The 23,996-nt window shown below is 45.1% G+C and overlaps 1 protein-coding gene across 3 annotated transcripts in view; it reads right to left on the reverse strand.

Moving 5' to 3' along the window:
* The window catches only part of TAF5L (TATA-box binding protein associated factor 5 like), a 46,202-nt gene that overhangs the window by 9,120 nt on the left and 13,086 nt on the right, over positions 1–23,996 (reverse strand). For 2 of the 3 annotated variants that reach the window (XM_077486579.1, XM_077486580.1), the window contains exons 3-5: positions 20,813–20,872; positions 13,426–13,530; positions 817–1,544 (exon numbers count right to left, since the gene is read on the reverse strand). In XM_077486579.1, coding sequence (XP_077342705.1) covers positions 817–1,544; positions 13,426–13,530; positions 20,813–20,872 — 893 coding nt within the window. The remainder of the gene's footprint in view (positions 1–816; positions 1,545–13,425; positions 13,531–20,812; positions 20,873–23,996) is intronic. The other variant, XM_077486582.1, reaches the window with a different exon arrangement.

Consider the following 23,996-nt stretch of genomic DNA (forward strand, 5'->3'; position numbering starts at 1 on the left):
ACCCGAGAGACGATCAAGAGATCGGCTTCGGGTGCCGACATCGGGGGCGCGCTGGGCGGGTAAATGTCATTATTTTAAAAGTCAGCAGCTGCAGTATTTGTAGCTGCTGGCTTTAAAAAAAATAAAAATGGCAGACTCCCGCTTTAAGACCCACTCACTTGCTGCACAATACTACATGTTCCATGAGGCATTGCTCCTCACACATTCACAAGTTCTCAGGCACTTACTGACTTGGACGGTGTACTGAGCTGTATGTGTGCTGCACTGCATTTCCTGATATGTAAACAAATAATGCATTCTGTATGCAGGCCAACTAATCGGCTGGCTGATTAATGGATTATGACAATAGTTGACAACTATTTTTATAATTGATTAGTTGTCGATTGATCGATTAGTTGTTTCAGCCCTAATATGGGCACTTACCTACCCAGGGAGACCACAAAATGTTGGCACCCTAGCTGATCTTCGGATCGACTGTCGGGTGCAGCCCCGGCCATTCCAGGTAAGGAAACCAGGCAGTGAAGCCTTTCGGTTCCCTACTGTGCAAATGCGAAACGCTTTACGTTTGGCCCGGCAGCGGAGGGGGGCGAACTTCCAGGAGATCAGGCCATAGCCGGTCTCCCAGAAGTGGGGAAGGGGACCCGTAAAAAATAGGTTTGTTTCCCCCTCCCCCCTGAACCGGTGACCTGCTTTAAGGATTGGTAAGCGCCAAATATATTGCATTTTAGCTTTTGGTTTTAGATACGCCTTTAAAGTAGTACTGATGAGAATAAAATCTTTGGAGACCAAGAGTTCTTAATTATAAATGAATCATACCTCCTCTTCTAAGATATCACAAGCTAGTCGTATGTGAGAAACATTCACAGTGTGTGGTCGTGTTTTCAGTTTTTTTGACCTCAGACTCCAGAGTTTCACAGAAGAGTTGTCAAATCCAGCAGCCAGAAGTTTGCCATTAGGAGAGATCTCAGCTGTATTCAGCAAGTTGTCAGTGTTGTAAAATGCATAAAAACACACAGTTGTCAATGAAGGTGGCCCATCCTTGACTTTCTTTATGCAGTCTTGCAGCTGTTCAAGAGCTGCTTCATTCTGCAAAATAGGAGCTGGAACATCCTGTGTGTCAAGGCTGTTGCTCTCTCCTCTTGAAGAAAACGTATCACTTGTATACAACTGGTACTCTGTGAGTCTGACAGGTTGAACATCCAGTTGGATGTGCAGAGTGAGGGTCTTGAGAAGGACACTATTGTTATCACTTTGAAGGTAGCGCAGAAGGTAGTTGTAGCTGTCTTCTTGCAGACGGACCACATACTTGTTATCTAGAAATGCTCTCAGTTTGAAATTTGAGTGAATGTCCTGCATGGTCATGGTAGTCTGAAGCTGTTCAATTATATCTTTCTGTGCTGGATGATGAAGGAACATGCCATGGAAGCGACTGTAGAAGCTATCCACCATGCTTTTAAGGCTATTTTGGACCATGTCCAGGTGGAGGTAGACAAAGAGAGGGTATAGTAGAGATGACACATCTTGACTATAAGGACAATTTTCTTCTGCAAATTAAAAAAATATATATCAAATTAATCTACATATTCCTAAAGTGATTGTAAAATGATCACCTTGTAAAACAACCCATTCAATTTAAAATAAACAATTGTGTAGGACATAAAAAATATAAAAAATAAAATAAAAACAAACAAACAATCAATAACCCCCCCCCCCCCCCCCCCCTCTTTTTTTTTGTAAGAAGTGATCTAATTTCCTCTGTTCTCTCTGCTCTCAGCTGCATAAGAGCATGTCAGGACAAGTCTGAGCATTGGAGGATAGCATAGCTAGAGAACCAACCACACTGTTCTCGCATGCTTAGTGTTAGTAATAGGAAAGCAGAAGGACTGACAGGAACACCATGAATTTCATACAAGGGAAGCAACAAAGAGAATAGGGTACTATTTCATACAAGTACATGGTACAGCAGGCACATATAAGGAATATGAAATATTAGGGTAACAAACTCTTTAATTCTGTGTCAAACTGAAAACTTTTGTTCTAGTTTTGGGTAGAATGGGAAAGGATCAAAACTCCTCTCAGGCATTTGCTACTCTCTGTGACTAGATTAGAGAGATTTATACTCTGTTCCTGTTCTGATAAAAACATGACATCTTCATTTGAATATAAAGGGAGTATCCGGGTAGCCTCAAGACCTTGGGTGCTCAATTATGCAATACCAACCCAGTTCCTAAGGCAGGCTTATATAGATGGTGCAAATTGGGTCACAGGAAAGAAATTTGCATGATTTCCCCATCAACACAGGCAGCACTGAAAGGGGAATCCCTCCTGCCTAGCAATTTTCTGCTCCCAGTGGGAGAAGCCCCGCCAGGAGAAGACCGTGACTATTGCTAGCAACTAGCGGTAATTGCAAGTGAATATGGCAGGCTGGTTGTACCCAAGTTGATCGATCGCCTGTCCACACGCAGTTCAAATCTTGGCTGATTATTCAAACCATCTATGGCCTGCCTAAGTTGAACACTGCCCCTTTCTGTGCCTCACTATTATCACGATTGTAAAGTCTTGTTTCTTTTTGTGTTAAAAATAACATACATTTTATACTTACCCGTCCTGTGCAGTGGTTTTACACAGAGCACCAGATCCTCCTATTCTCAGGTATTCCGCCAAGTGCCCCCACAACAAGAAACTATGGGGGCACTTGAGCCAAGCCACAGCTTCCAATGTCCATTCAAGCATGGAACTGCTCCTGGCCAGTCCCCTCTCTACTCATTGGCTCACTAAATTTAGTTAACAGCAACGGATAGAAATGGGCTAAGCATGGCTGCTGCACACAGGCTTTTTAGCTTAATGCAAAACATGCATATTTTATAAAAACTGATTTATTGAATATCACACACACACACACACACACACACACACACACACACACACACACACGTTTTTTTAAAGCGGAGGTCCACCCTAAAATGGACCTTCCGCTCATCGGATTCCTCCCCCCCTCCGGCGCCACAATTGGCACCTTTCAGGGGGGAGGGGGGTGCAGTTACCTGGATAATCCAGGTAAATGCACCCACTTCCGGGCTAGCTCTCTGCGGAAAGGGGCGTACATTACGCCCCTTTCCGCAAGTGCCCGCCCCCTTCCGCAAGTGCCCCGCTGCCTGCTGGGAAACACACAGATCCCAGAGGCAGCGGGGACCGTCCTCATTGCGCAGCGCGGCTCGCGCATGCGCAGTAGGGAACCGGGAAATGAAGCCGAAAGGCTCCATTTCCTGATTCCCATACCCAAGATGGCGGCGGCAGCACTCGAGTGTCGATCTAGAGATCGGCTTCGGGTGCCGACATCGCGGGCGCGCTGGACAGGTAAGTGTCACTATTTTAAAAGTCAGCAGCTGCAGTATTTGTAGCTGCTGACTTTAAAAAAAAAAAACGCTGAGTCCCGGTGGACTCCCGCTTTAATTAAGCAAAGAAATATTGGGGGGGGGGGGGGGGGGGGGAACAAAAAAAAATATATAGGTTTTCTTAAAGTAAAGCAAAGGGCAAGGGAGGGTAAATACCCAGTGGTTTTTTTTCTGCTGTCTGTATACCATTGTGCCATAGCCAAAAGTGATAGGAAGCCCTGCAATCTGACAAATCTGGAGTGTTTTTTGCAAGGAAAAGTGGGCAAATATTGCCAAGTCAAGATGTGTCAGGCTGATAGACTTATACCTAAAAAGACAGAGTGCTGTAATACAATTAAAATGGTGCTTCAACACAGTATTCATTTAAGGGTGTACACACTTATGTAATCATATAATTTTATTTTTACTTCAATCCACCTAAAAGATTTCAGTTTCTTGTTCAACCGAGTTGTACAGTTTACAAGTCACACTAAAAAGGTGGAAAAAGTTCTGAAATTTCTCTTTGTCTCATTTTTTTACATCACAGAAAACTGACATTTTAAAAGGGGTGTAGACTTTTTATATCCACTGTACGTAGGGACCAGGAGTGTATGGTGATCATATACTGTGCACTTTATGTTGATGTTAGGGGTGCAACGGATCAAAAAACTCACGGATCGGATAATTTTTCGGATCAGCATATAATAATTTAATTTGCAAAAACCTGTGAAAATTCCACCACCATATAGTCCCCACTGTAATATCCACAATCTCCCCCACTGTAATATTGGCTGAGTAAGGCTGGGCACGGCTGAGTATCGCAGGGTATCGCTAGAGTATTGGCAGGGTATCGCTAGAGTATTGGGGTATTGCAGAGTATTGCTAGAGTATTGGGGTACTACAGAGTATTGCTGGGTACTGCAGGGTATGGAGGGATGGCTGCTTCCATCTCAGGATCTCTCCCCTCCACTGTACAGGTTAGTACAGAGAGGGGAGAGAGGAACCGGCGTCATGATATGACGCCGGTTTGTTTACAAGTGATCGATCCGTCGGACCGATCAGTGTAAACAGCCTGGGTGTAGAAAGATGGCCGCCGCTTCGGAGCTAGGCTGAAGCCGTGGCCTTGCCTAAGGCCGAGACCACGAAGCGCTCCGCGGATCCCGGCATGTGCCGATCCGAGCGGGTTGACCCGGAGCAGATAATACTAGATTATAGTATTGATTTCTAGTATTTCATTGACACCTGCTGCAGACAGAACATTCAGGGCACAGATCTGATATGTTTCTCTATTGTAAAGGCACTGGAACCTTTTTTTCCAGTGAATATGCCACCAGGCACTATAACGGAGCTAGTGAATCGCTATATACAGCACACGAACACCTACTTTTAAGCCGTACGCCTTATAATATCCAAAGCTGGCAGCAGGCTAAAAGCTCATTTGACCTATGGGCAGAACAGCAAGAAACGGCTCAAGTGTCCTACACAATTCCATAGATTTGTTAACAAAGCAGGCAAATTACTGGCAAAATTGTGTTCTGGGACGCGGCAACCCACACTTAACGCCATGGGGGATACAGATGGGTCCTTGACCACTTCCACCGACAGAATTAGTGCCCTGCTAACCAAATACTATACAGACCTATACACAGCTGACCCCACGGATCATACTGCGGCTGAGGCTCTACTCTCCAGAGTACGTTTACCCAAATTCCAGAGCACACACTTAGATGAACCAAATGCCCCAATTACCCTAGAAGACATTCGGCACACAATCACGACTCTGTCATCAGCCAAAGCACCAGGGCCAGACGGCTATACGGCCGAATTTTACAAATCAACCATTGATTTTATACAAGACATGCTTAAACATGTTTATGCAGGCATGTGGAACAGAGGGCCCTATATGCCTACTGGGACGCAGACTTAGATCAAATTAATTTCCAAGAAAGGGAAGGACCCCCTAATGTCAGGATCCTACCGCCCAATATTAATAAATGTCAATATTAATAAATGTCGATGTCAAAATCTTATCGAAAATAGTAGCTTCACGCCTAGCCCTTATAATCCCGTCTCTGCTTCTCTCGGCCCAATCAGGCTTCGTTACAGGCTGATCTGCCGCTTTGAATATAGGAAAAGTCCTCATGGCCCTAAATTACACCAAAACACACCCAGACCGAGACATTGCAATTATATCATTGGTCACAGAAAAAGCCTTCAACAACGTTAGTTTGTCTTGGCTATTCAGAGTGATGACACAATTTGGCTTCCAGGGACCTTTCATGAGGTTTCTCCAACAAATGTACACATCCCCAACATCACGCCTGGTCACACCTGTCTTCATATCTGGATCAATACCCTTAACTAAAGAAACTAGGCAGGGATGCCCACTGTCACCCTTAGGCCGCGTACACACGGGCGGACTGTTCGCCCAACTTTGTCCGCTGAACAGTGTTTGGGCGGACAGTCCGCTCGTGTGTGGGCTTTCAGCGGACAGTTTGACGGACAAGGTTTTACGGAATTTCCGAAAAACTGTCCGCTGAAACCTTGTTTCAGCGAACAGTCCGCTCGTGTGTAGGCTTGTTCGTCAAACTAAGTTCCGCGCATGCTCAGAAAGGATTTACACGCCGAAAGTTATAATGCAGTGTATAGGACGTCGTATTTTTCGTCCCGTCGTACGTGCCGTTCACGTCATCGCGCACGGTTTCAGCAAACTGTTCGTCCGTCGTGTGTGGCCATGTCCGTCCATGCTAATTTTGAGCGGACTGTTTGCCGAAACTGTTTGACGGACAAAGTTGGGCGAACAGTCCGCGCGTGTGTACGCGGCCTTACTGTTTAATTTGGCCATCGAGCCCCCATCTAGAATACTCAACTCATGGGATGGGGTCAGTGGAATTCCTATAGGAACCCAGGTTTTACACCGATTTATTTGCAGATGACATACTGCTGTTTTCCACTGATCCCGTTTCTGACTTCGACAACTTGAAGGAACTTTCTGCGGCCTTCCGAAGGAGCTTGGGCTTTTGAATAAACTGACAAAAGTGAAATCTTACCTCTCCACCCAAGACTAGCTCTGAAGTGGAAACACCTCTCCATTCGCTATAGCACAATGCACTATAAACTTACATGGGTATTCATATCGGGCGTGAACCATTCTCTTTATACGGGCTCAACTACCCCCCATTAATAACAAATTGTTCAGGAATTAGAGGTCTGGGCGTCCCTGCCCCTCTCGCTCTTCAGGAGATGCCACTTATTTAAAATGGTATCCTTTGCTGGGTTACTATACCCAATGCAGACTATACCCTTACTGCTGAAACACTCAGATATCCAAAAGATCCACAAGGCGCCATCAACTTTCCTATGGTCTCGCAAAAAAGCGTGCATTGCTTTGCATAAATTGAGCTGCCCGAAGGCGGTGCAGGTATGCCAAATATTCATTTTTATAATCTTGCATGTTTACATAGACAGGGATTAGATTGGATAACAGGAAAGTCCAAATACTGCAATACCCCTCTCGAGGGGACTATGGCATCCCCATACACTCTAGCGGCTACTCTACACTCCAATCTGAATGCCCTACCACCCCATCTGAAATCAAATCTACTTATCAGAGACACGAAAATTGCCTGGAGAGAAGTGCACAAACTATTGGGGCTACCATCGACTATCTCTAGACACTTGCCAATTCAAAGGAATCCTATGTTTCTCCCTTCTACCCTGCATGACGCTTTTAACCAATGGATAGTAAAAGGCCTCACATCAGCTACAGCTGTGTATCAAGATAGACTGGGGGAGTTCAAACCCTTATCTCTGTCACAAGAATTCTTCCTACCATCAGCACACATCTTTTACTACAACCAGCTGACCGACTACCTGAGAGTGTGCTATGGACCCAAGACAGACCCTTTCCGGCAGGCTTTCATAGACACGGTGCTACAGACAGGGGAGTATTCCATCACTAGCTTATACTCCTACCTTATCCAACACCAATCTGAGAAGTAAAACCTCAAACCCTTCCAAACATGGTCTGTCCTTATTGGCGATGAGGATCTCCCGGAAAAAATACTGGAAGGATACAGACTCGTACGCAAACTCACCATATCAGAAACATGGCGTGAAACACAATTCAAAATAATCCACAGAGCTTACTACCGATTTTACATAGACGAAAATGCCCCTGGTGCTCTATACTCCGTCCCACTCTGCTCCATCATCTTTGGGACTGCCCAAACATTATTAGCTACTGGAAATCTGTTATATCGTATATTGGTAGTATTACCAAGAAGCAGATCCCAAAGGACCAGCTGTTATGTTTATTTGGATATGCTCCCCAATTACCTCCCTCAGCGAACGAGAAACCGACACCTATTCCACAATGGGCACACCTTGCCCTTCTTGTAGCACGTAGAATAATAATGCACTGTTGGATTTCCAAAGACCCACCTACCATGGAATTGCTCTTTTATATGGAAAGACTTGACACCATTACGAGAAACCTTCAACCTACTTCTCGTTTTTTTTGCACGATGGCGCAAGTACATGGCAGCCACCCTAACTCAACCGGATATATAAATGGTCATGCACCCATTTCGCTACACAGCCTGGTACCTGGAAGGTAATATTACTGGGTCACTGGGCAGCCTCAAGCTGGTAGCTCAGTGTGATCCTTCTGCTTATTGGCCATCATGAAACTCCAGAGACCACGCTGGCCCCGACTTCCAGGACTATACTTACGGCCCTGCCGCCACTCCCGAGGGAACACTGATCCGAGCTATTGTTACTAAGCAAAAACTGTTTAACCAAATCCATATAGACTATAAAGACCCTTTTGGTCTCCCCCACTTTAAACGCAATACTGCACCATACCGTAACCATATTTTCTTCTACAGGATTTAATGTGTGTACACATGTACTAATCTGTTTCAATGATATGGTATTTTATGTGTTTATGCATATGCAAAACCAAATAAATAATTTTCAAAAAAAATGGGCAAAGGGAATGAACTCAATGGAGGTCAACCAGTGGCCCATGAAGAAACAACCTGAGCAGTTTACAGTTACAGGAGGGCCCAGAGCTGGACCATAGGGGGGTAATCTTCCCTGAGGGAGGAAGTTTCTGGCTTGGGCTGTGTGCAAGATTAGACACAGGTACAGAGAGTGAGGGCTGGAGTGCAGACTTGGAAAGTTGATTATCCCACTAAATTTTAAAAAGGAACATGATGGTCTTTTGGACATTGGCAGACAAGGTCCTGGCTGAAGAGCCCCCTAGCAGGAGGTTGTCCAGGTAACCTGTGACATGAATGTCCTGGGTTCATAGAAGAGCCAGAAGCAGGGCATGCACTTTTGTGAACATTCAGGGTGCGCAGGACAGTTTGGTAGTGCTACAAACTGTAGTTGCTGCTTTCACACAGCAAAAGGCAGAAATCATTGGTGTGATGGAAAATGGGTATATGGAGATAATTTATTGTACAACATGCCTATCCCAAATGAGGAAAGCAATAATAAATCTCTTGGATTCTGGAATTCTGGTACACAAATCTGTTAAGGGATTTAAAGCCCAATGTTCTTTGTTGGTTTTGAGGCTATAAATAGATTTGAATAATAAACATCGTAACTGTTCTTCTGAAAGAACTAGTCCAACCACTCCTTGTGCCTGCAGTCATTAAAGCTGCCTTCCTTTGGCTGTAAGAATAGAAGGTTAAAGGCTAGAAGCGTCAGACACAGAAATTCTATTTTGTACCCCTTTCAAAAGGCAGACTGCACCCAGAGGCCTGGGACGTCTCAATTCCAAACATTGTGTGGGCATACTTGATTACAAAAAAGGCTTCTGGGAAGGCTTGGTGGGCCATAGCTCGGGACATCTGGAAATGTTAAACCTTGGTTTTGAGGTTAACACCTGAGGAGAACAGAAAGATCCCTGTAAGCGGAGGTAGAAGATATAGGGGCTTGAGACCTAGACTTTCTCATGGGATAGATCTTTAATTCGTTACATCTTTGATAAAATTTGTCAAGGGATTACCCAAAAAACTGACCATCAAATGGCATGCATAGAAGACATTTCTTACAAGCATGTTCAGCAAACCAAACACCTAGCTACAAAATTCTGTGCATATGCACAGACATACGATTCTTTAGCCTTGAGGAATTACATTCTTAAGAGCATTAAAACAATAAGTGACCAAAGCCCATATATCTATACGGTTTACTTATCTTTCTCCAAAGCTCTAAGTGTCATTTCTCTCATGTTTCATTACTCTGTTATCAGCAGGCACTTCTGACATGTTCTCAGACACATGAGACAACAGTAGCTGAAAATTTGTTGGGGAGGGATCTTGTCTATTCACAATACAGCTCTGCATGTTCCTTCATTCCTCTGCCTATAAGGGGGGGGGGGGGGTTTGGGGTTGTCCCTTTCCTCCAATCAGCTCTCACACAGTGCAAGTCCAGACTCGCCACCCACTGCTGAAAGAGGGAGAAAGATTTCTAACACAATCTGCACTCTCCAAAGTGTAGAAAGGGGAAGACAGCAGATAGAAGTAAAAAACTTATATAGGAGGATTTGTTTAATCTCTATCATCTGAGGCTTTTCACTTCACTAGGTATATGTGAGAGATTACAACCACTTTAAGGCATCAGCTGTAATTGCTCTTACAGAGCAGGGTGTTCCAAAGACAGGTTCTTGGCCTCTTGTTACAGGTAGTTGACTGGTAGTCTGATAGTCTGGCAATTAAATATGGCAGCAATTGCCAGCCGTAGCACTGGACCTGCAACAGAAAATGACCCCTTCAAAATACCCATCAACAGAACCCTTAATGGAGGCATTATCCTCAATTGGAACCCTTTTTTTTGTTGGATAGTAAAGAACTGCAAGCTGTTTGAGGAATGAAATGGCAGGATCCACTACTAGAATAGTCCATTACTTTTCCATAGGATAAATATTTTATAAGTGCTCATGCTGAGAAGAGTTTGAGTAAAAAAAATAAAAAATAAAAAAAAACAAGTGCTGGACCTGTAAAGCACCCTGCAGCTCAATTCACACAAGGTGCTTCATGCCAAGGTGAGTTCCCAGAGCTTCCTATTGTGGCACACTTGCAAGCTCAATGCCAACCCATGCTTCCTGGTCACTGGCTTTGATTGACAGCATCAGGAGCCAATTGCTCCTGCAGCAAAGCCTGTGAGATACAGAAGCGAGAGGAGGAGAGAGCTGCTGCAGATGGGGAAATAGCTGGATCGAGTGTGGACTCAAGTGATATAAAATGAGGGTGAGGGGGCAATACTTTTACCTAAACATTTTTTTACTTTAATGCATTCTTTGGTGTATTTTCTTTTTAAGCACTTCTTCCACTGCCTGTCAGTGACAAGAAGTTACAAAGCAGCATGGCAGATAAAAATTGGTTAATCACATGATAGGAAAACAGGGTGGTCTCTTTGGGTTCCCCAGCAGTACTGAGCAGAATTTTCTGTTTCTGCTGCTTTAGAGGAATTTCTTCAAGCGGGAGTCCACCGTTTTTTTTTGTTTTTTTTTTTAAGTCAGCAGCTACAAATACTGCAGCTGCTGACTTAAAATAATGACACTTACCCGCCCAGCGCGCCCGCGATGTCGGCACCCGAAGCCGATCTCTCGATAGTCTCTCGGGTGCTGCCGCCGCCATCTTGGGTATGGAAATCAGGAAGTGGAGCCTTTCGGCTTCATTTCCCGGTTCCCTACTGTGCATGTGCGAGTCGCGCTGCGCAATAAGGATGGTCTCCGCTGTCTCTGGGATCCATGTGTTTCCCAGCAGGCAGCGGGGGACCTTCGGAAAGGGGCGTAGATTCTGCAGAATCTACGCCGGAAGTGGGTGCAGATACCTGTACTGTACAGGTACCTGCACCCCCTTCCCCCCTGAAAGGTGCCAATTGTGGCGCTGGAGGGGGGGAGGGTTCCAATGAGCGGAAGGTCCACTTTAAGGTGGACCTCCGCTTTCAGTGATGGTTGCAAAATCAAAGGCCTAGGCCAGTGATGGCGAACCTTGGCACCCCAGATGTTTTGGAACTACATTTCCCATGATGCTCCAGTACACTGCAGAGTGCCAGAGCATCATGGGAAATGTAGTTCCAAAACATCTGGGTGCCAAGGTTTGCCATCACTGGCCTAGGCAATCATTAACCCACTCACTGGAGGGAGCCTAGAACAAAATTACTTCCAGAAAAGGTAATTCGGCAATATTCTTTTTTCCTAATTTACACATGGCAGCAAGATAATCAGCAAGGCATTTGAACATAGGCCCACTTTTAAGATTTTCGGTTAAACAAATTTCAGTAAATAAAACTGGTAGTTCAATAATACGGGGTTTCTAAAATCGGACTCCGCCAACATTGCAGAGGACTTCAGGGTACCCTGGGACCACACATTAAAAGTTCCAGCATTGCCATTACCCCAGTCAATTTCATCGTACTTAAAGTCACCCATTAACCATCTCAGCTCTTTTTGCCTATGCAAGGAGTGACGTTTTTTTTAAACTTTGACATATTTCAATATAGCAGACCAAGTTATAACAGACCAAGTTACAGCCTCGGTATATATTTTACAATTTTGTTTCCTTATACCGCTAGTACGTCCTTTCTTCATTTTCCTATTTAGATTGATCCGTGCAAAACATCTTTTTATATTTTTCTCTTTTCTTTCTTACTTACCACTATCATATATACTTCCTAACCATCCTTTAGACACAAGTATTTACAAACGTATACACACAGCCTTCCCCCAAAAAAATAAAAAGCACTCACCGGGCGACAAATCCATAGTGTAGTTTCCATAGTGAGTTATATACCACAAGCTGACAAAGGAGAAGACTGTTTCTACCCACATCTTTTATCGTTACAATTTTTTATTTATTTTTTCCTGCCCTCTGGTATAACTCTCTACCCCGTTTGAATAGCGCGTTTAATGTCCCCCAGTAAGGAGTGAAGTCTCTACCTTCTTATTAACACTGGGAAACATGTAACAAGATGCCATAATTAAAATTTAAAATGTGTACATCTATATGCTGCTCCACCCATAAAGCCTCAGCTCCATCATATTTTCCATAAACAAGGTTCTCTTTCACACTTATTTTTAGGCCTCATTGCACACAGTACATTTATACTTCGCTTTTAGAAGCATTTTTTGTCCATGCACACAGACGTTGACAAACATTTAATGGCAGGGGTGTTGAGAGGGAAAAAAAAAAAAAAAAAAAAAAAAAAAAAAAAACACACAACCTGCCAGTGCTTTTAGGAGCAGCAGAGTTTTGGAAGAAAAAACCGCCAGACGGAACTAAACATACCTAAATGCTAGACACTAATCGCTTCAAGCCTTTGAGTATTCATTTCAACTACCAGAATAAATTCATATTCTGGCCAATGAAATAAATGAACGCCCAATCGACTGACGTACTTAAAAAATGCAGCTTTAGGCATATTTGTGACGCTGTTTTTCTCCTGCCGTTTAGAAGAGCTGTGCAAACCCAGTGTAAATGGGCCTTAAATCACTTCATGCATAGACACATGCACACTTCCACCTTTTCATTCTACCCCGTCTCTCCAAAAGAGAGCATAGCCAGGAATAATAATAGCAGAATTAAGTGAATAGGGCAAAATTCATCAATAGCATTTAACTCATAGTCCTCTTTATGCACCAAAGCTCCCAAACTCTCCTTTTTTGCTTGGCAGACTTCTGACATTGGTGAGCAAATACTTAAGAAGTCATGGTTTCATTTTGCACATTTTTGTAGTACAAATAGTAGTGTAATCACAATGGGCAAAAACTTTCAGTTCAGTTTCCTGGGAATGTTTTATTCAAAATCATTCAATGATCCTATGTTCATATCTCTTTTTCCAGACACCATTAGCCAGCATCAGAGACTAAATGATAAAGCAGGTTAGAAAACTTGCTCCAATTACTACCGTTCCCTGCTGAGATAAGTGGTGCAAGCACATCTCATTTTCTCTCTTCTCCCTAAATGAAGTATACTTTTATTTTTTTATTTTACTGAATTTATAAAAAGGCATCTAAAATATGAAAACTACTCACCTGAAAGGAAATTTCGAAGTCGTGCAAACTGCAATTCATATTGTTGTGGGTCAACCTGGCAGGGTGCTGAAGACACTGCATTGGCACAGCTCGATTCTGCTTGTACTAAACAAAATAAGGAAAGCAAACACACATAAATGGAAAAAATATCCCTAGTGGATCAAGCATCATTGCTCATATCAACATCAATTTTTGCATTTTTTCACCATTTTCTTTGAGGGCTTTCCAATTTAATAAAAAACAAAAAACACACACACACACACACACCACACCGCTTCAGGACCTTCACTTATGGCCCCATGCACATAGGGCTGTCTAGGAGCAATGCATCACTCCTAGCGATTTAGTTTGCCCAGGAAAGACAGGTGCAGCATCCAGTCCAGCTGCAGGCAGCCTGTCAAAGTCTATGGTAAGCTGTGGCTGGGTGGGGCCGAATGCTCTGCCAAGTGGTACCAATGTTCAGGACCCTGCACATTCAGCAAAGAATACTCAGAACGTAGGCGAGAGTCAGACCCCTTTCACACTGAGGCAGTGCAGGCGTTAGGGACAAAGCACTGCTAGTTTTAGTGGTGCTTTACCACTGTTATAGCGGCACGCTTTAAACCCCCCAGATGGGGTTAAAAGCACCTGCTTAGCGCCGTTTTCAAAGCGCTTTGAAAGCGGTGCCCATTCATTCATGTATACACCTCTCCCACACCGCCCCAACGATGCTGCTTACAGGACTTTATTTCTCTGTCCTGCAAGCGCACCGCCCCAGAGTGAAAGCACTTGGGCTTTCACACTGGTGCTGCAGAAGAGGCAGCTTACAGGTGCTATTTTTAGCGATAAAACACCTCATTGTGAAATGGGTCTTAATAAAATACTTCCAGGGCTGACAAGGGATGTGACTAAAAATAAGGATACAAGAAAAAAAAAATTTTAATAAAAAAAAAAAAATCAGGCAGTTACCATGCATTTCTGCAAATATCTTTTGGAGGCAGTTTTTATCATTTTTAAATCAAAAGGTGACAGTTCTACATGATATAAGCTCAGTTTAAAATGTCCACAAAATTATTGTAAAGGATCAAAAAAAAAAAATAAATAAATAAAAAAAAAAAACAGACTGGCTAGAAAAAGTCCACACCCCTGTTAAAACCTCAGGTTTCTGTGATGTAAAAAAATAAATAAAAATAATATGAGACAAATGTAAATCATTTCAGAACTTTTTCCACCTTTAATGTGACCTATAAACTGTACAAAAAAATACATTTAATATGGTTGCATAAGTGTGCACACCCTTAAACTAATACTCTGTTGAAGCACCTTTTGATTTTATTACAGCACTGTCTTATTGGGTACAAGTCTATCAGCATGGAACATCTTGACTTGGCAATATTTTTTGCCCACTCTTTGCAAAAACACTCCAAATCTGTCAGATTGTAAGGGCATCTCCTGTGCACAGAACTCTTCAGATCACCCCACAGATTTTCAATCGGATTCAGGTCTGGGCCTTTCCACAACTTTAATCTTCTTCTGGTGAAGCCATTCCTTTATGATTTGGATGTATGCTTTGAGTCGTTGTCATGCAGAAAGATGAAGTAGTTCTTCATTTTCAGCTTTCTAGCAGAAGCCAGAAGGTTTTGTGCCAATATTGACTGCCATTTTGAACTGTTCATAATTCCCTCTACCTTGACTAAGGTTCCAGCTGAAGAAAAACAGCCCCAAAGCATGATGCTGCCACCACCATGCTTCACTGTGGGTATGGTGTTCTTTTGGTGATGTGCAGTGTTTTTGCTCCAAATATATCTTTTGGCATTATGGCCAAAAATTTCACCCTTGGTTTTATTAGACCAGAACACATTTTTCCACAAAAATATGTAGAAGAATATATATCGGCCTAAACTAATGAATAACTTTTTTTTTGCGCTGTAAACAAAGAACGCAGAGGTGATCAAATACCACCAAAAGAAAGCTCCATTTGTGGGGGAAAAAAGGGCGTTCATTTTGTTTAGGTAAAGAATCATGCAACCACGCAATTGTTAGTCAAAATGACGCAGTGCTGTATCACAAATAATGGCCTGGTCATTAACCACTTAAGGACAGAGCCTCTGAGATTTGTTTACACGTTAAAAACTTTTTTTTTTTATATAGCAAAATAAAGGGTATAATGTTTGGGGGTTCCAACTCCCTAGAGAATAAAATGGCGGCTGTTGCAATCCTTTCTGTCACATCGTATTTGCGCCGCAGTCTTACAAGCATACTTTTTTTTTTATAATTTTTTTTTTAATTAAAAAAAATAACAGTAAAGTTAGCCCGTTTTTTTTTTTTTTTAAGATTGTGAAAGAATGTTATGCCGAGTAAATGCATACCCAACATATCACACTTCAAAATTGCACCCGCTCGTAGAATGGTGACAAACTTTTACCCTTACAAATCTCCATAGGAGACGTTTAAAAAATTCTACAGGTGGCATGTTTTAAGTTACAGAGGAGGTCTAGGACTAGAATTATTGCTCTCGCTCTACCAATCTGTGTGATTTGAACATCGTTTTCATATGCGGGCGCTAGTCACGTATGCTTTCGCTTCTGCGGGCAAGCTCAGTCGGGACGGGGCGCGTTTAAATTTTTTTTTTTAGTTTAAAAAAATAAAATAAATTTTTGTACTCACCGTAAAATCCTTTTCTCTGAAGTTCATTGACTGACACAGCATCTTCATCTTGACCTTAGGGTTATATCGCACCTTTAGGAGAGAACTAGGCAGAAAGTATTAAACAGCAACACTTGCACAGTACCGCCCAGGGGGCGGTCCTACTGGCTATAACCCCTCACACTGCATCCAGCAGCTCAGTTCGTCAAAAGCTGTACAAACAGGAGGGGTGAGTGCTGTATCAGTCAGTCGAACTTCAGAGAAAAGGATTTTACTGAGTACAAAAATCCTATTTTCTCTTTCGTTCATTGACGGACACAGCATCTCCATCTTGACCTTAGAGACATCCCCAAGCAGTGTCAAAGAAACGAGGGGTGGAAACAGCAAGAAAATAACATAACATAACCAGAGCTCTTCAACGGAGGAGTTGCAACCTTAAACAGCGGCCTGCAAAACCTTGCGGCCGAAGCAAGCATCCGGACATGCACTCACATCAACCTTGTAAAAATGTTGTGAAAGTGAACGGACGACCAGGTCACCGCCTTACACACCTGAGAAACAGACGCTTGATGTCAGAAAGCCCAAGAGGCACCAATTGTCCTGGTAGAATGTGCAGTGACCGGAAAGGGAGGCCCCCGCCCCCTTATGGCATGAGCCTGAACCACAATCTGTCTGATCCCCCGAGAAATGGTGGCCGATGAGACCGCCAGTCCCGTCTTCGGACCAGTCACCACTACAAAACGACGAGTCTGACCTCCGAAAAGAAGCCGTAGCAGACAGATACACCCGCAGAGCCCAGACCATGTCCAAGGAATGCAAAGCCACCTCTTTGGGGTGTGACAGCCGAGGACATAAGGAAGGAAGCACAACGTCCTCATTTAGATGAAAGGCCGAAACAACCTTTGGCAGAAACGATGGCTGCAGATGCAGCACCCCTTTATCCTTGTGGAGGATCAAGTAGGGAGACTTGCAAGACAAGGCCGCCAACTCAGAAACCCTCCTGGCAGATGTAATAGCCACTAGAAAGACTACTTTCTGAGAGAGTGTCAATAAGGGGATGTCCCTAATCTTTTCAAAAACTGCGGTTTCTGAAGCACCGAGAGCACCACATTCAAATCCCATGGAGGTAGCGGTGGTCGCACATGTCGAACCCCCCAAACAAACGTAGTCACCAATGAATGAGTCACCAAGGGTCGCTGAAAGACAGGCAAAGCCGATACATGCACCTTGATGGTGCTTAAGGCAAGTTTCTGATCCACTCCTCACTGCAAAAACAGCAGGATCCTGGAAATTGAGTATGTGCGCGGACGCCACCCCATCTCCTCACACATGGAGATGTAGGCCTTCCACATACGATGATAAATCTTCCAAGAAGATGACTTTCGTACCCTTAGCATAGTGGATATTACCAAATCAGACCTCGGTCCCTTAGCACCTGGCTTTCAACAGCCATGCCGTTAAAGCCAGTGACAGCACAGCAGGATGAAGTACTGGACCTTGCGACACAAGGTCCTCTCGCATCCGCAGTCGCCAAGGAACATCCGCCACCATTCGTACTGTGTTAATCTGGGGCAATCAGAATTACCGGAATCACCTTGACCTCCACTCTCCGAAGCAGACGTGGTAGAAGTTTGAGTGGGGGAAAGCATAAAATCAGCAGATAATGCCCCCATGGAACCACCAATGCGTCTGCCACATCCGCCCAGGGATCCTTTGACCTGGCCACAAACCTCTGTACCTTCCGATTTAATCGAGAAGCCAGGAGATCCACATCTGGTGTGCCACACCTTAGGTAAAAGGAGCGAAAATACATCCGGATGTAGTGACCATTCCCCTTGGGCCAGCATCTGACAACTTAGGTAGTCCGCTTCCCAGTTTTCTACGCCCAGGATGTACAAGGCCAACAGAGCCAACACGCACCGCTCTGCATACCGCATGATTTGAGCGACCTCCAGTGCTCCAGCCAAGCTTCTTGTTCCTCCTTGATGGTTGACATACACCACTGCCATGAAGTTGTCCAACTGGATCCTGACCGGACGCTCCTGCAGCCTCTCTGACCATGTGGAGAGGCACCACCTGATCGCCCTAAGTTCCAGCACGTTGATCGGCAGGCGGATTCTTCCTGGGTCCAGCTGCCCTGGGCTGACTGTGCGCCCCAAACTTTCCCCCAACCGGTCAGGTTGGCGTCCATTGTGATCACCATCCAATGAAGAGGAAGGAATGACTTCCTGGACCAAAAGGGCCCGCAACCTCAGCCACCAGAGCAGGGAATCCCTGACTAGCTGGCTCCCCCGAATTTGACAATCCAGGGGCAACGGAGATTTGTCCCATTTGGATAGGATCTCCTTTTGCAAGACTCGAGTGTGGAATTGAGAATACGGTTCCGCCTCAAAAGTGGCTACCATGAGACCCAGGACTCGCATGCAAAAAACACAGCGATGATCACCTGCGGGACACCAACAACTTCACCGCAGCTTGAAGAGTCTGCAGCTTGCCCGAAGAGAGAAAGATTCTTGCCTCTGAGGAGTCCAGAAGCAGGCCCAGGTACTCCAGGCGTCGAGTCGGCACCAACACCGACTTCTGTAGGTTCAGTGCCCAACCAAACCCCCAAAAGAGTTTGTATAGCGATTGCCACATCCTCCCTTAATTGAGGCAGAAGCTGCTCTCAGGAGGAAATCATCCAGGTAACCCACGATTGCGATCCCTCGCTGCCTTAGCAAAAGAAAAAAAAATAAAAATAGGGGCTAGCACCTTGAAGACCCTCGGTGCTGACACTAGGCCAAAAGTGAGAGCTACAAATTGGTAGTGCTCGTCCCGACCGCAAATCGCAGAAACCTCTGATGCTTGATGCATATGGGGACATGAAAGTATGCGTCATTGATGTCCAGGGAGACCATAAAATCCCCATGATGGAGTGCAGTGACCACTGAGCGAACGGTTTCCATCCTGAACCTTTGTGCCTTCACAAAGCTGTTGAGTGCCTTGAGGTCCAGGACCGGACGGACCCCTTCCTTCTTTGTGACTACAAAAGACATGCTGGTAGGTTAATTGGCTTCTGTCCAAAATTGGTCCTAGTATATGAATGAGGATTGTGGGCTCCTTGAGGGTAGGGACCAATGTGAATGTGCAAAGTACAGGGATAGGGACAATTGTAGACACTCACTCAGGTTGAACTGGATGGACTGGTGTCTTTACTCAACCTTACTATGTAACTATAAACAGATTGGAGTAGAGTCCCTGAAACTTTTCCAGCGCCAGTACAGGTACTATCACCCCGCGCAACAGCAGGTCCTGTACTGCCCCAAACAGGGCTTCCTAACGAGCTGGAAGATGAAGGTTGGAGGGAAAAATAAAAATAAAAGATCTGTTTGGCAGACAAGATAGAAACTCTATCTTGTATCCAGATGAAACCAGTTTGCAGACCCACTGGTCCGAAATTAGGGAGGTTCACCGGGCTGCAAACTCCCGAAGGCGACCCCACACCCGAGAGTCGGGCAGGGGCAAACCTTCATGTGGTAACAGATTTACTCGCAAGCATGTTCAAAGTACCGACGTATAACAACAGTGGGCAGTCCGGAAGTGGTTAAGGGTGAAAATCCTTCTGGGGTTGAAGTGCTTAGAACGATAGCAGGTGTGTACTGATCCCTACTTAACATGAGTTTGAATGTGACTGCTTAATTCTGAACACAGCTACATCCCTAGTTATAAGAGGATGTTCACACCTCTGCAACCACATTGTTTTTTAGTTTTACTTCCTCCTAAAAGATTTCAGTTTTCTTCAATTGAGTTGTACAGTTTATAAAAGTCACATTAAAAAGGTGGAAAAAGTTCTGAAATTATTTTTCTTTGTCTAATTTTTTTACATCACAGAAATCTGACATTTTAACAGGGGTGTGTATTTTTTTATATCCTTAGTTCTGCAGATTTTTAGGGTAATGTTTCGTAGAGGTAATCTGCCTTTAGAAAAATATGCATTCTGACTTCCCATTATGAAAATGCTAGCTGCCTGGTTGTCGTGCCAATTCACCTGCTTCAAGATTTTGAGTTACAGACCTGGAGCAATTATAAATGCCAGAAAGGCTGAATGTTTGTCCCAAATCAGTGACTAATAATACAGAAGCTACAGACATCCAGGATAAATATATTTTTAAAACAAAGTTAGTATCTGTCACTAGGATATCCTGCCTCACTGGCCAAAAGAAATGTGCCGATGGGCAGGTTTAAAGCGGGAGTCCACCGGGACTCCGCGTTTTTTTTTTTTTTTTTTAAAAGCCAGCAGCTACAAATACTGCAGCTGCTGACTTTTAAATAGTGACACTTACCTGTCCAGCGCGCCCGCGATGTCGGCACCCGAAGCCGATCGCTCGCTCGGCTGCCGGGTCCCGCCGCCATCTTGGGTATGGGAATCAGGAAATGGAGCCTTTCGGCTTCATTTCCCGGTTCCCTACTGCGCATGCGCGAGCCGCGCGGCGCAATCCGGACGGTCCCCGCTGCCTCTGGGAGCTGTGTGTTTCCCAGCAGGCAGCGGGGCACTTGCTGAAGGGGGCGGGGCATTGCGGAACGGGGGCGTAACCTACGCTCGTTCCGCAGACAGCTAGCCCGGAAGTGGGTGCAGTTACCTGGATTATCCAGGTAACTGCACCCCCCTCCCCCCTGAAAGGTGCCGATTGTGGCGCCGGAGGGGGGGAGGGATCAGATGAGCGGAGGTCCATTTTAGGGTGGACCTCCGCTTTAAGCACAGAAAATGACCAGTTACACTTACCGGTAACAATGTTTCTTGGAAGTCTTCCAGGGCGGCACTCTGAGAGATGACTGGTCCCACCTGACAGGAAACACAATCAAGATAGAGGTTAAAAACTCTGCCCCTCCTTGTGCTCCTCAGTTGTGAAAAAGTACTGACCCACACCAGTGCACGAGAGTGAAAACACCTCCAATGTTCAACCCTTTAAATAAAACACAAAACGGGTGGGATGTAGGCCTGCCGTCCTGAAAGACTTCCCAGGAACACAGTTACTGGTAAGTGTAACTGGTCATTTTCTCAAGTCGTCTTCCAGGACGGCACCCTTAGAGGAAGAGCAAGTAGCTCAGGTCTACCTTAGGGCGGGACAACAGCCTGCAGGACCTTTCTTCTTAAAGCCAGATCCTGAGGTGACAGAAGTTACACTCTGTGACGTCTCAGGAATGTGCTCTGACTTGAACACGTTGCTGCTCTGCAGATCTGATCTACCCATGCTCCAACCCTTTCTGCCCAAGAGGTTGCCAGAGACTGTGTAGAATGTGCTTTGAGATTAGCTTGGACTGTTCTGCCAGCTTGTCGTAAGCTATGGAAATGGCTTGTCTAATCCATCTAGCGATCGTTTTTGATGCCTGCTCACCCCCTTTTTGTGCCAGAAAAACTGACCAACAGATGATGCGATCTTCTGAACTCCTTTACTTTGTCAAAGTAAAGTAGCAGACACTTCCCTATGTCTAGTGAATTAAAGGCTTTTTGCTTATTCTGTGGGTTGATAAAGAAGGACGGGAGGATAATTTCCTGTGACCTATGGAACCGTGAGGCCACTTTAGGAAGTTATAGGGGATCCTGTCTGAGGCTGACTCTGTCCTCCAAACAAAAAAGTCTCCTTCATAGATAGAGCCCGTAAATTGCCCACCCTCCTGGCAGTTATGATGGTCAGAAGAAAGGCGGTCTTAAAAGAAAGAAATTTAACAACTCTGAGTCAAAAGGTGCCCTGGTTAGGGCCTCTAAGAGAAGTCCCACGGCAGAAATGTACTCATTTGAACCGGGGACAACATCTCTCTAGCCATCAAAAATCTTTTGACCAATGGATCCAGAGCCAGTCTTCTGTCCAAAAAGCTAATTAGTGCTGTCACCTGGACCCTAAGGGTCTTGTTTGCCAGTCCTTGATCCACTCCCTCCTGTAGGAAGTCTAGGATCCTAGGAATGTCTTGTTGAAAAGTCCCCCTCATTTCACACCAATGAGAGAAGACCCCCCCCCCCCCCTCCCCCCACCCAGACCCTGGCATAAATACGTCTAGTGATCGGCTTCGTGCTCAGTAAAAGGGTCTCTATTACCTTCTCAGAGCATCCCTTCCTGCTCAAGAGCCAAGCCGTCAATTTGAAAAATCACAGGTTTGGGTGGCAGAATGGACCCTGAAATGGAAGGTCCTGACACTCTGAAAGCTGCAGCAGACAGGTCACTGAGTGGGAAACCTGGTCCTCTTGGGCCACCAGGGAGCAATCAGGATCAAACTGCCCCTGGACCAACTCAGTTTCTGTATAATTCTTGGGATCAGTGCTAAGGGGAGGAAAAGCTTAAGCTTGGCTGAAATACCAATCTTGTGCTAACGCGTCCACCCCCTCCTCTCTGGACAGGGAGAAGAACATTCTAGCCCTCCTGCTCGCCCTGCGGGCAAAGAGGTCCATCTCTGGGGAGAGAGAACACCATTCTCCCTGGTGAACAGTCTGCCGACTGAGGAAATCCGCTTCTACATTGAAATTCCCCTTTATATGTACCGCAGAAATTGAGGGCACTCTATTCTGCCCATTCCAAGATTTCATGTGTCAAACTGATTAGCGAGCGCGACCGGGTACCCCCCTCACAATTTAGGTAGGCCACCGTCTTAAGAGTTGTCAGAGAGGAACTGAACGTCTCTCCCCTTGATCCTGTCCTTGAATGCTTTTAGAGCCTCTTTGACTGCTAAGAGCTCCCTGAAATTAGAGGAGACAGCTCTCTGTAGCCCCTCTAAATGGGCCCCCCAGCCCCAGGAGCTTGCATCGGTTGTCACCATGACAGGCTGAAGCTGGGTCCAAAAGGTGACCCGCCCCTGACCTCAGAGTTGAGCCACCAAAGAGACTTCTTTACATTTCCGGGAATGGAAACTCTGACGTCCAAAGACTCCCTTTTTCCATCCCATGAGGAGAGTAGGAAATTCTGAAGGGATCCGAGAGTGGAGCTGGGCCCAAGGCACGGCAGGAATACAGGACATTATGAGTCGCGGAGTCCTCACAATCAACCTTCGAGAGGCTTCCCTCTGATCTATGATTGAAGATACCCTGAAAATCAGAGCTTCCACCTTATCCTGTGGAACAACCAGCTCTGCGCTACTGAGTCTAGCAGAAGGCCTAGGTAGAGCTTGGACTGAGATGGAGTCAGTGAGGATTTCTTCACCCCAGGATTCCAAGGTGCTTATCCCCTTGTCTAGATCTAAGAGCAGAGAATCCCTGGAAAGGTTGTAGACCAATAGATCGCCTAGATAGAGGATCAGTGTGATTCCCTGGAGGTGCAGGTAAGAGATGACCTCTACTAGAATCTTTGTAAAGACTCTTGGGCTAGCTGCCAGTCCGAAGGGCAAGTGCCGGAACTGGCAGTGCTGGGTACCCTGATCTGTGCCCAACACAAAATTAATGAATACATGATGCTCCGGAAAAATGGGGACATGCAGATATGCATCCTTTAGGTCTATGTTGACCATAAACCTTCAACAGATGTTTCCTGACTGTGTACACCGAATCCATAAAAAAAAAAAAAAAAAAATCTTGTATCGTAGGAAGGAGTTTAGCTTTTTAGATTTATAAGCAAGCGGCATTTCCGAGACTGGAACCACAAAGACATGGGAATAAAATCCCTGTCTGTACTGATTTGTTTTAACTGGGTGGATGACCCCTTGGTCTGCCAACTGTCTGACTCTTCCTTAGAGTCCTAAAGCTTTTGGTCTATCCGTGGTTAGATAGGTTAGAAGAAAAGATTGGGGGGGGGGGGGGGGGGTCTGGAAAAAAATTCCAGTCTGTAGCCCTCTCTTATCCACTGAAGGATAAGAGGACTCAGAGACTTGTTCCCACTGTGTGACAAAGAGAGCTTCCCCGCTACCCTGGTGCTGGCGTCACTTGGAATCCTTATCTGCGGGCATTGGGCCTGAGAAAAGGAGACCTTCTTTCTGCGTGCTCC

Source organism: Lithobates pipiens, unplaced genomic scaffold (assembly GCF_037356315.1).
Source record: "Lithobates pipiens isolate NorthernLeopardFrog02 unplaced genomic scaffold, aLitPip1_a1.2 Scaffold_18, whole genome shotgun sequence".
NCBI lineage: Eukaryota > Metazoa > Chordata > Amphibia > Anura > Ranidae > Lithobates > Lithobates pipiens.